Below are 10775 nucleotides of genomic sequence, written 5' to 3' on the forward strand. Positions count from 1 at the left end.
GGAAAAGGGAAAAGGAAAGCAAGCTGATGGAGTAAAAACTGTCAGAGACCTGATCTTCAGTTTAGACTAATCTTGTTGTCACCAACATGAGCCTGGTTCCTTTAATCCTTTCTTCCTTATTATGTCTCTTGGGGTTTTTCCTTGACACTGTCGCTATAGGTTTACTCATCTTTTACTCAGATTTTCTGAAAGGTAACTACCAGACATATCTCTTCAGATGTGTGCTTGAGTTGATCAAGAATTATAACACACTTCGTAGCCCTGAGAAAAGAACAGAAAACAGAAATGTTTGTCAAATCGAAACTCATTTCTAATTGAAGATTAAAGGCAATTATTTATAACAATCAATACAACGTTTATGCAAAGCATGTATTCTGGTAAACCGCCTACCGTTCTTGTGAAGGGTATTTCTAAAATCTGCTGTAGGTTTACACTAAAGCGGTTACTGTTTCATCAGCTAAAATCTTGAAAACGTGTGAGGAACAGAAATGGATTTTTGTTGTATAGGCCCAGTGTTGGAAAGCTATATAAAAGTGCATACACTAAACTAGATTTGTAAAGTTAATCGTGACAAATTTGATGTTGGCTTTGATGAAGAAAGTATTCGCAAAGGCCGGTGCTTTATGGAGGTGAGTGGACATAAGGGACAGTGTTATTTTAGAAGCAAGTGGACAGAAACTAGGGTGCCAAAACATTTGGAGGCAAGTGGAGACAAGCATGTGACATCATCTGAATACTCTTGAGGAAGTTCCTCTCATTGTTCTGAGTGTTTTGATATTTGACATGTCAATGTTGTAAAAAAGTTTTTTGATTTTACATATTTTGGGGGCGGGGCTGTGGGACAACCGAAAAGGCCAGTCAGTACACCAATTTAAAAGTTTGTTCAGAGTATCACCCTAAAGGAGCTGGCCGAGTTTGGTGTAGATAGTTCGAAAGCTTGCCGAGTTATAAACCTCCAAAGTTTATAATGGGAGTCTATGGGAAAAAAGGCCATTTTGAGACCCGGTACCGGAAGTACCGGTACTCGGATCGCTTAGAAAAGTAAGAGCAACAAACTTCAGACCGGGCTCTACAACATATCCGAATTTGGTTCATGTAGCTTGAAAGCCCTAGGAGGAGTTACTCTTGATAAGTTTTTGTCTAAGCTTAAATAGTAAAACAGAATGTTGGCTTCTACAAAGCACCATAATAAGTGGAGGTTTGTATAAATAGACTACAGCAGAGGTAATTCTGATGTTTTTTAAAAGATCTTTGTTTTGCCACTGACGTCAGAATGTTGGCTAGAAACTAATTATTAATTAATTATTAACCGGTTATTTTAGATCTTTATGGAACCAAGCCCAACAGCACCACTTTTGATCATAAGAAACCTGCAGACTAATTTGAAGTGAAGCTAGGGCTGATTTTTCTATAGCTCAGATTGTAGAGTCATATTAGGGGATTTCACAAACAGAAACATTTCCTTATTCGCTATTTTGGATGATTGGTTTTTATTAGGAACACCTGTTCAGCTCCACAATTATTATAGGATGTAGTAGTTTAGCGTTGGGCCACTGACCAGGAGGTCATGATTTTGAATCCCAGGTCCATCAAGTGTCCACTGCAAGGCTCTTAATCCTGAATGGCTACAAAAGTGGCTCTGGATAATCATCCAATCATGTAGCAGCACAATGCACAAATTCATGCAGGTAAAAAAATGAGCCTTCTGTTCATTTTAGCATCAAATAGAAGAATGAATGCTGCTACGATGTGCTGGTTTGAGTATTTCAGAAACTGCTTAACTCCTTTAATCCTCATGCACAACAGTTACACATAATGGCCTGAAAAAACATAGAGCGAGCGACAAACCTGTGGGTGGAGACACCTTGAAGAATGAGCAGACTGGTTTGAGCTGACAGTCAATCTGAAACTCATATACTCAATCTTCACGATCGTTGTAAGCAGAAAAGCATCTCAAAACATTAAACCTTGATGCAAATGGGCTGCATAAACATGAAAGCTGATGTCTGAACATATAAACAGAATAAATATGTTAGAGTTTAAAATTAAGTTACTGTTTATCTCTAACATTTATTCATAATGATCAAGCCTGAGGTGACAGTGGTGAGGAAAAACTCCCTGAGATGATACTGTATGAGGAAGAAACCTTGAGAGGAACCAGACTCAGAAGTGAACCTCATACTCATTTGGGTGACACTGGACAGGAAATAATGTAAAATGTGCAACAGTTTATAGTCGAGTGGAATTGTGTAACCAAGAGCTCCTGAGGAACAGCGTCATTTCTTACTTCATTACAGACTTAACACTTATTCATTCCTGATGAAGTCTTCAAAACTATTAGTGCCACCTGAAACTGTATATTTTAAAGCCATACAACAGAAATTGGTAGATATTGGTAGAAATCAGAAACGATTGAACTCCATCTGTTGTAGAATATTTCAAAAACCATGTTCTTCTCTCTCTCTCTCTCTCTCTCTCTCTCTCTCTCTCTCTCTCTCTCTCTCTCTCGCTCTCTCTCTCTCTTTAACACTTTCGGTTATTTGAATTTGGTGGTCTGTTTACTATATGCTACCTGATAGTTTACTAAGTTTACTAAACACTGTTTACAGTGCTGTTGTATGACTAGAAGAGATCGTTATACTGTAAGTCATTCGATTCGTTTATGTCGGATTTTTTTTGTTAGTTTCACGCTTATGAGTTTGTATGAGTTTCTGCAAGAGTTGATTAGGTGGTTTCGGTTCTAGTTGGTTGCTTGAGGCCATATGTGGTGACACGCTGGACTGCCTAGGTTGTAGCATGTGTTAAGTCACCTTGCTTTCTCAGTCACACGATTTCTGTACAGCTTTGAATTGTCATGAGTCACATCTGGTCACATCTTGGACTATATTTGTGTCCCTTCGAATATAGAAATATCTGACCTTCCAGACCTTAAGATATAAGGCTTAGCTAAAGGTTTCCTTCAGTTTTAGAGTTTATTATGTGCTTTAATTAGTTTGTCACTAGAAGGTCCTGACAAGAGGCGTATTACAAACGTGTGTGTGTATCTGAGGGACTGTCCCTGCTGAACTACTGCTCTCCCAAGAGATTTAGCTCTCACAGGGTCAGTGGAACATTTGTGTGTGTGTGTGTGTGTGTGTGTGTGTGTGTGTGTGTGTGGGTGTGTGTGTGTGTGTGTGTGTGTGTGTGTGTATGTCTGTGTGTGTGCACGATATATATATATGAGAAAAAGTCGGGGGCTTTAGGGGATTTTTGCTTACACCTGCGAACATTTTGTAAGCTAAAATCTGAACACGTTTAATTACACTTACTCAAGTCATGTCATGACTGTTGATAGCTGATTCCTTCACACAATTACTAATGGAACGTAATATTAAGACTAGATGGAGCTTTCTGTGAATAGAAATCACTGATTGTGTTGGATTTATGTGACCCCTTAGGGCTTTATTGAATGTGTTGAAGTTTTGCTTCCTGAATTGCATGCAGTTCTGACCCTTCAGCATCCATATGGCCTCTCTATAAGATCAGAAGGTCTTATATAATATACAAAAGTAATAAACGAATCAACATGATTTATGTTAGAATTAAAAACAAACACGTTTTAAGGCCTAAAGACAGAAAATGAATGAATGAAAACCAAAAAAGAAAACAAAAACAATCACGGACACTCGTGTCTTAGCAAACTTACAAAATAATTTTTCATATATATCACATGACATCAGTGTTAGAGGTGAAATAACTAACTATAGACTTGTTTGCTGTTCATCCCTCCATAAAATAATGAGTAGGTCAATCATAAGTTAAGTATGAATGCTTGAATGAAGCAGAAAGGCCTAAAGCAGCTCTCAGCCATCTTTAAAACATCTGCCCAAGGTACATGATCTCTGGCTTCCTCTCACTCACCACATTTGATTAGGACATTTACTGTTTCTTGCTTTTGGAACAAGGTGTTGGACTCTTTTAGCAACACTGGTTTTCCGGTTTTTCTTTCAGTTCAAATGAAAAAAGGCTGTGAGCATGTTTTAGTATGTGAGAGCAAAAACATGGCAGCAGCTGTTGTCAGGATTTTTGGAGAGGGGGGCAAAGGGCGCTGTTGCCGGGGCAAAAATGTCAATAAGCTAAATGATCTGTTATGTTGTGATTTGTGATGGTTTGAGGTTTATATTATTTTTATCCATTCATTCCCTTGGTTATTAGTCTTACTACTGTGAAGTGTACAGTCGGTACTTACTTGTGGAAGCTGACCAGCTCTTTCCCTCTATAACATAATGCTTCCCGAACGTTCGAAGTGTTCTGTTATGCATGTGAACTGTTTTGTGATTTGCAATGTTGTTTTGAAACACAGTTCAAGAGAGAAATTTCACCACTGAAAAATACACCTGAAAGTGTGACTTTCTTCTCCCTGTATTGAGGCTCAATGGAAAATGGAAAGCGCAACAGATTTCACTAGACAATGACTTTAAAGATAGATAGGATGATTGGGTGGCCATGAGAGAGAGAGAGAGAGAGAGAGAGAGAGAGAGAGAGAGAGAGAGAGAGAGAGAGAGAGAGAGAGAGAGAGAGAGAGAGAGAGAGAGAGAGAGAGAGAGAGAGAGAGAGAGAGAGAGAGAGAGAAAGAGAGAAAGAAAGAGAGAGAGAGGGGAAAAGATGGCGACAGAGTGTGACAGAGAGTGAGAAAAAGAGAGAGAGGCTGACAGACAGGCAGTCAGTCAGACAGAGAGGGAGAGAGAGAGAGAGAGAGAGAGAGAGAGAGAGAGAGAGAGAGAGAGAGAGAGAGAGAGAGAGAGAGAGAGAGAGGAAAAGATGGAGACAGAGTGAGACAGAGAGTGCGAAAAAGAGAGAGAGGCTGACAGACAGGCAGTCAGTCAGACAGAGGGGGAGGGAGAGAGAGAGAGAGAGAGAGAGAGAGAGAGACAGACAGACAGAGGAAGTGAGGAGACAGTGAGAGACATAAATGGATAGAGAGAGAGAGACAGACAGACAGACAGACAGACAGACAGAGAAAGAGACAGAGAGACGTAGACAGAGTGAAATACAGACACAGACACAAAGAGAGCAACAGAGAGATCATAAGGGCATAAAATAAGAGGCATAAAATGTTTGTATTTAATATTAATTATTTTATGATACAGGATCTTGTGGTTTCAGAATGAAACTGTGTTTAGCCGGAAAGTGAGAGGGCGAAAGAATAGAAAAGAGCAAGAAGAATCTAGAAGGTGTTTGTGAAGAAGATCATAAACTCAACAAACTAGAAGAATTGAAGAATTAGAAGAATTGAAAGAATATTGAATGCTGCATTAAAGTGGAAATACTGTCACTCATGTATGATTTCTTTTACATTAAACCTGTAAAAAAGTGAAATAAAAGAGAGAAAACCATGCGACGATAACTAACTAAAAAAAAAAGTAACTAACTAAAACGGATTTAATTTGTTTCTTAATGAAGTCATAACCCTGAAACATAGGAAGCTGAAAATGGGAAGTCATTTGAAATTTGTAAAAAATAAAAATATTGTGCATACTAAGCACAGAAAAAAATGCAAGAAATTATACTTAAAATTTTTTTTAAAAAAACTTAAAAAATTAAAAAGACATTTAAAAAAATCACTGCATTTTTTTGTCTTTTTTTAAACAAGTTTTTTAACAATGTGAACATTTTTTTAATAAAATCACCACTACATAAAATCTCCTCATAATACATCCTAACTGCAGCTACACACAGCTGTATTTAATATTAAAACAAATACAAATTGATAATTAATGCAATATTATTTTATTTACAATTTAAAATGATATGAATATGTACATTATATTTTACTTTTGTTCTTAGTTCCTACCAGTGATTTTATGTTATTTTCTAAAATACATTAGAAAAGTTTTTCCAAAAACTTTATCAGAGAGAGAAGTTTATAATTTTTTAATTATAAAAAATATTTTATTTTTTTTATAAAAATAAAAAAAGGTTTTTTAAAAAAAGGTTTTAAAACCTGGTGTTGTAGGGAGCCTATCTGTAGTCATGATATAGAATTATGATGATGATGATGATGATGATTATTATTATTATTATTATTATTATTATTATTATTATTATTATTATTATTATTACAGAAATATGAATCAGCATCCTTTTCTTCATGCCACTGTAATAACACCCTCTATTTCCCCTCTACCTCTCAGAAGAATGAACTGTGTATAGTCTGAAAATCTTCGTTGATCTTTGGTATTGTATTGACTCAGCATGTTTTTTAAAGCCATCATAAATGTGCAACATATATATAAGAACAGGTGGCCTGAGGAAGGGTATGGTTCATTTGAATACCTGACTGGCAACCACAAGATTTACAGATTTCTGGGAAAATCATTTGGTGAGAGAAGAAGGAGGGTAACCAAAGAAATTAGTGGTTAGGTTGACAGCTAATCTTAATTTGTATGTACTATTTATTTAGCTTTAATATTATTTATATAGATAGATAGATAGATAGATAGATAGATAGATAGATAGATAGATAGATAGATAGATAGATAGATATGTGATTATAAATCATTGGGCTAAGACCCAAAATGAACAAATAATATCACAAAAACTCATTTTTGTCATATTAGAATTTTAAAAAATCACCAGCATTTTTACACCTAGTTTTTTGTGGGGTTTTTTTTTTTTTTTTTTACATATTGTTGTCTTGATAGAATTTAATTTAAAGGATATATGAAATTTCAAAACCTGTATTATTTATTCTGTTTTATTTATTCTAATAAAGATAGACAAAAATGCTTAAATACACAAATGAAAGAAAGAAAGAAAGAAAGAATAAATGAATGAATGAATTAATGAATGAATAAATACAGATTTTGAATAAAATTTGCATCCCAAAGATGCCAAGAAAGACCAAAAAGGTTGTTTTTTTTTTTTTCTTTTTCATTCTTTCGCTATAGAAGAACCATTTCTGGTTCTGGTACCCGTTTTATTTCTTAGTGCCTTTAAATTATTTTTTAACTACAGTCCTATTGTGCAATGGAAATGATCCCTGGATGGAAACCATGCACTCTGACCCAGAACCATTTAAGAACATTTATTCTTAAGAGTGTGTAAAAAAATTTAAAATGTGCTTTTGGTGTATGCGTGTGTGTCTAAGAGAGAGAGAGAGAGAGAGAGAGAGAGAGAGAGAGAGAGAGAGAGAGAGAGAGAGAGAGAGAGAGCGCTAAATGCTGAGTAATCATCAGGTCCCCGAGGAATTAGGGGGTCCGGGGTTCAGAGAGCAGATGTGACTCAAGTTTAGGCGGAAAATATGCAGTGTCACTGAACTGTGGGGAATTTGGGCTTTTAGGTAATTCTTATGACACATTTGCTTCTGAACATTTAGGACTATATAACGTCTCTTCAGAGACAAAAAAAAATTGTTTCCCAAAATCTCCAGATGTTTCTTAATGACGATCCTGTTTTAATTCAAAACCATTCTCTGTGCGTATTTCTGTGTTTTATACCCAAGTCTCCAAAACACAGATTTTAGCATTAGGGGTTAAGAATAATCAGATGAGATAATTCCAGGTGTTTTCAAAACCAAATGTTTTCCTACACTACGACTAGGAATATAGAAATGTCAAACTATTTACAACGCTGGTCTTAACCTGTAGACTTGGTCTTCTTGTGCGCGTTTGTTGGGTGTGTGCGCGCGTGTGTGTTCGTGCATGCATCTATGAACTTTGGTGGAACCCCTGGTGCACATCTGGCCACTGCTTTGAGTTCGGATGACGCTGTGCCCCTTACAGGCAAATAATCAGGAAAGTTGCGGCTGAAATCTGAACGACAGGAGTTTCAAATGTCAAAATATCTGCGTGAGAGTAAGGTGAGAACATTGTTTTGCGTAAAACCTTAAAAGATATCAGCAATAATAATAATAATAATAATAATAATAATAATAACAATAACAATAATGGTATTATTGTTATTGTTATTATTATTATTATTATTATTATTATTATTATTATTGTTATTACTATTATTATTATTATTATTATTATTATTGCTGATTTTTTTTTCTATCTCTACAGGAAAGGAAAAGGGGAGTTGAATGGCTGGAATCTCGGGTAACGGGAAGCTTCGCCAGTGGCTGATTGATCAGGTGGACGGGGGAAAATACCCCGGTCTGGTGTGGGAGGACCGTGAAAAGAGCACGTTCCGTATTCCGTGGAAACACGCCGGCAAGCAGGATTATAACCGCGAGGAAGACGCGGCGCTCTTCAAGGTGAAGGGAAAAAAAAAAGGACCTAAGCTGAACAAGCCCGGCTGTGTGATTTACTTACCGATTGATTGATTTCTAATGCTGTATATTTCCTAAACACAACAGGCCTGGGCGCTCTTTAAGGGCAAATATCGCGAAGGCATCGATAAACCGGACCCTCCGACATGGAAAACGCGCCTCCGCTGCGCCCTGAATAAGAGCAACGACTTCGAGGAGCTGGTGGAAAGGAGTCAGCTGGACACCTCCGAGCCTTATAAAGTTTATAGAGTCATCCCAGAGGGCACCAAGAGAGGTGAATAAAAACCAACATAAACATAAATGTTTATTTACTTGTTTAATTAAATGTTTTTTTCTTTGGGTTGTTTGTTTGTTTTTTCACTTCTAGACCGAAAAACCTAATTATTTGAATATGTTCTTGTTTGCTTCTATAGAATTAAATGACATCTTTAATTCTATAATTAGGATGAATTCTAAAGGGTGCTGCTCTGTTTTCTTCCCCATTTCAGTGTCTTGCGAGAGAACATCCACGATGACAAGCCCTCACAGCTTCCCACTGTACCCAGCATACACATCTCTGCAGAGTCAAGTACAACAAAATGTTTAAGATAACACTTTATAGATAAACTCTTTTTTTTTTTTTTTTTTTCTAAAACCCTGAAATTTTTAGGAGATTTTAGGAGAGTATTTAGTATTCTAAGTATGTGTTTAGGATGTATACTAATTTGATGGGGCTGTGTGTCTCGGAACAGGTTCCTAACTTCCTGTCTCCCGTTGAGAAAGGATGGAGAGATTTGCCAGAGCAAGCTGCATTTCCAGATTTCTACTATCCCTATAGTCCAAACTCGTACGCGGCGTCCTGGGACCCAGGTGTGTGTGTGTGTGTGTGTGTTTGTGAAAGAAATGATGTGTTTCTGCATCCCTTAGATCATTTGAGTGTATACTTATGTATTTTTTTTTTTCTGCAGTTGGTTACCAGATCAACAACTCTTTCTACAGCTGTGGTGGCTTTGACCCTTCATCATCCAGCTTCAACTATGAGCAGAGCATGAGATCTGCAGCTTTCTCTGGTATGTACACAAACTCACTCTCTATCTCTCTTTATGTCTATCGCTCTCTCTGTCTCTCTCTCTCACACACACACACCTTTGTATTCCCTTATCCTAAATCCCCCTGCATGTGGCAGATCCCAGACTGCAGGTGTCTGTATTCAGTGGGGATTCTCTGATCAGGGAGGTGACTGTGTCCAGCACAGAGGGATGCAGGTTGGCTCTTTATGAAGAAAACCAGAATTACGGAGGCCCTGAACTGGTTCAACTTCCTCAGTGTGAGGGCACAGAGCTGGAACATGGTGTACTGATCTGGATGGCTCCTGATGGACTGTGTGCCCGCCGGCTTTGCAATGCCAGGGTCTATTGGGAGCCAGCGCCCAACACCAACGCGGATAAGCCTAATAAACTGGAGAGGAACCAAACCAGCAAACTTCTGGACATCCACCAGTTCATGGCAGGTTAGAACAAACTGTAAATTCTTTCAAAGTGAAAGCTGACATTTGTTTTTTTTAAAATGATATAAATCATGAAATTAAATGATTCTTTTGGCATTTACTGACAATGCCTAGTCTTCAGAAAGAGGAAGAAACACTGCTTGTGTTTTTATTTATTAAACTATTAGATCTTTGTCTTTCAGAGTTACAAGGCTACTATCTACAGGCACGGCCTCCTCCTAGTTTTCAAGTTCTGTTGTATTTTGAGCAGTGCCATGACATCCAAGCTCACAGGAGACCCTTAACAGTGCAGGTACATATGACCTTCCTGTTTCCCTAGTCACTGATGGGATGTTTCATAACTGGATTTGAGAATCATTGAACCACAAACAACGGTTACCATTAATTTTCACCCATAGGTGGAGCCACTTTTTGCTCGGCAGTTGTTCATTCTGAGTCAGCAGGGCAGCACACACCACATGAGGGCTCCTGATACCTCTCCACTGATGTGGGAGCAGATGCCACCTTCTCAGCAGAACATCTACACAGGGAGTTCCCATCAACATGACACCCTACAAGACTAAATACCACGTGACACACAAGTGAGGAAGTAGCTGACATTCCATTATGTTTGCTTCATTGCATTAGTAGAAAATATAATTCCGAACTCAAAGAAGCCTATAAGAGATACTGTGAGATCTATTAGCAGGAATGAGACTCTACTTCTTTTAGGACTTTTTGTTTCTCTGCTGTAGCATTATTGTAGTTCTATAGCATCTCATGGACAATTCATTCTTAGACTTACTCATTTATCTAGATTTTTACTTGCTTCACTGATGAATAATATGTCAAATATGATGAAATGAAAGACATTGTAGCTTAAACGGCATTTATTTTGTTCTAAATGATTTTATAAGAGAAGAAGAATGTAAAAGGGCTGTTTTATGTCTTGAGAAAATCTGTTTTGACTTCCCATTAAAGTAAGTTCACCTGTAACACACCGATAATTCCAATCTTTTTTTTTTTTTTAATTTTTCAACTAATTTAAAGCATTTC

At 37.3% G+C, this 10775-nt stretch overlaps 1 protein-coding gene across 2 annotated transcripts; it reads left to right on the forward strand.

The window, feature by feature from the left end:
- The first annotated feature begins 7662 nt into the window (after window positions 1-7662).
- On the forward strand, window positions 7663-10715 carry irf4l (interferon regulatory factor 4 like). Of its 2 annotated transcripts, none has more exons than XM_060883196.1 (9): window positions 7663-7840; window positions 8046-8239; window positions 8342-8528; window positions 8743-8822; window positions 8986-9103; window positions 9202-9303; window positions 9420-9743; window positions 9923-10032; window positions 10139-10715. In XM_060883196.1, the coding sequence occupies exons 2-9, from the start codon at window positions 8066-8068 to the stop codon at window positions 10301-10303; spliced, it is 1260 nt and encodes a 419-aa protein (XP_060739179.1). In that variant the 5' UTR covers window positions 7663-7840; window positions 8046-8065; the 3' UTR covers window positions 10304-10715. The 2 variants fall into 2 exon arrangements, with proteins under 2 accessions (XP_060739179.1, XP_060739180.1); XM_060883197.1 differs by lacking the exon at window positions 7663-7840 and adding an exon at window positions 7848-7858.
- The last annotated feature ends 60 nt before the right edge of the window (window positions 10716-10775 follow it).

This window comes from Tachysurus vachellii, chromosome 12 (assembly GCF_030014155.1).
Source record: "Tachysurus vachellii isolate PV-2020 chromosome 12, HZAU_Pvac_v1, whole genome shotgun sequence".
Taxonomy (NCBI): domain Eukaryota; kingdom Metazoa; phylum Chordata; class Actinopteri; order Siluriformes; family Bagridae; genus Tachysurus; species Tachysurus vachellii.

What these genes read in the sequence shown, in the direction of transcription:
- irf4l (XM_060883196.1), top strand. Translation starts at nt 8,066, where the DNA reads ATGGCTGGAATCTCGGGTAACGGGAAGCTTCGCCAGTGGCTGATTGAT. An exon ending in CCCAGAGGGCACCAAGAGAG is followed by an intron (nt 8,529 to 8,742) that starts GTGAATAAAAAC and finishes TCCCCATTTCAG; the next exon opens with TGTCTTGCGAGAGAACATCC. An exon ending in CATCCACCAGTTCATGGCAG is followed by an intron (nt 9,744 to 9,922) that starts GTTAGAACAAAC and finishes TTTGTCTTTCAG; the next exon opens with AGTTACAAGGCTACTATCTA.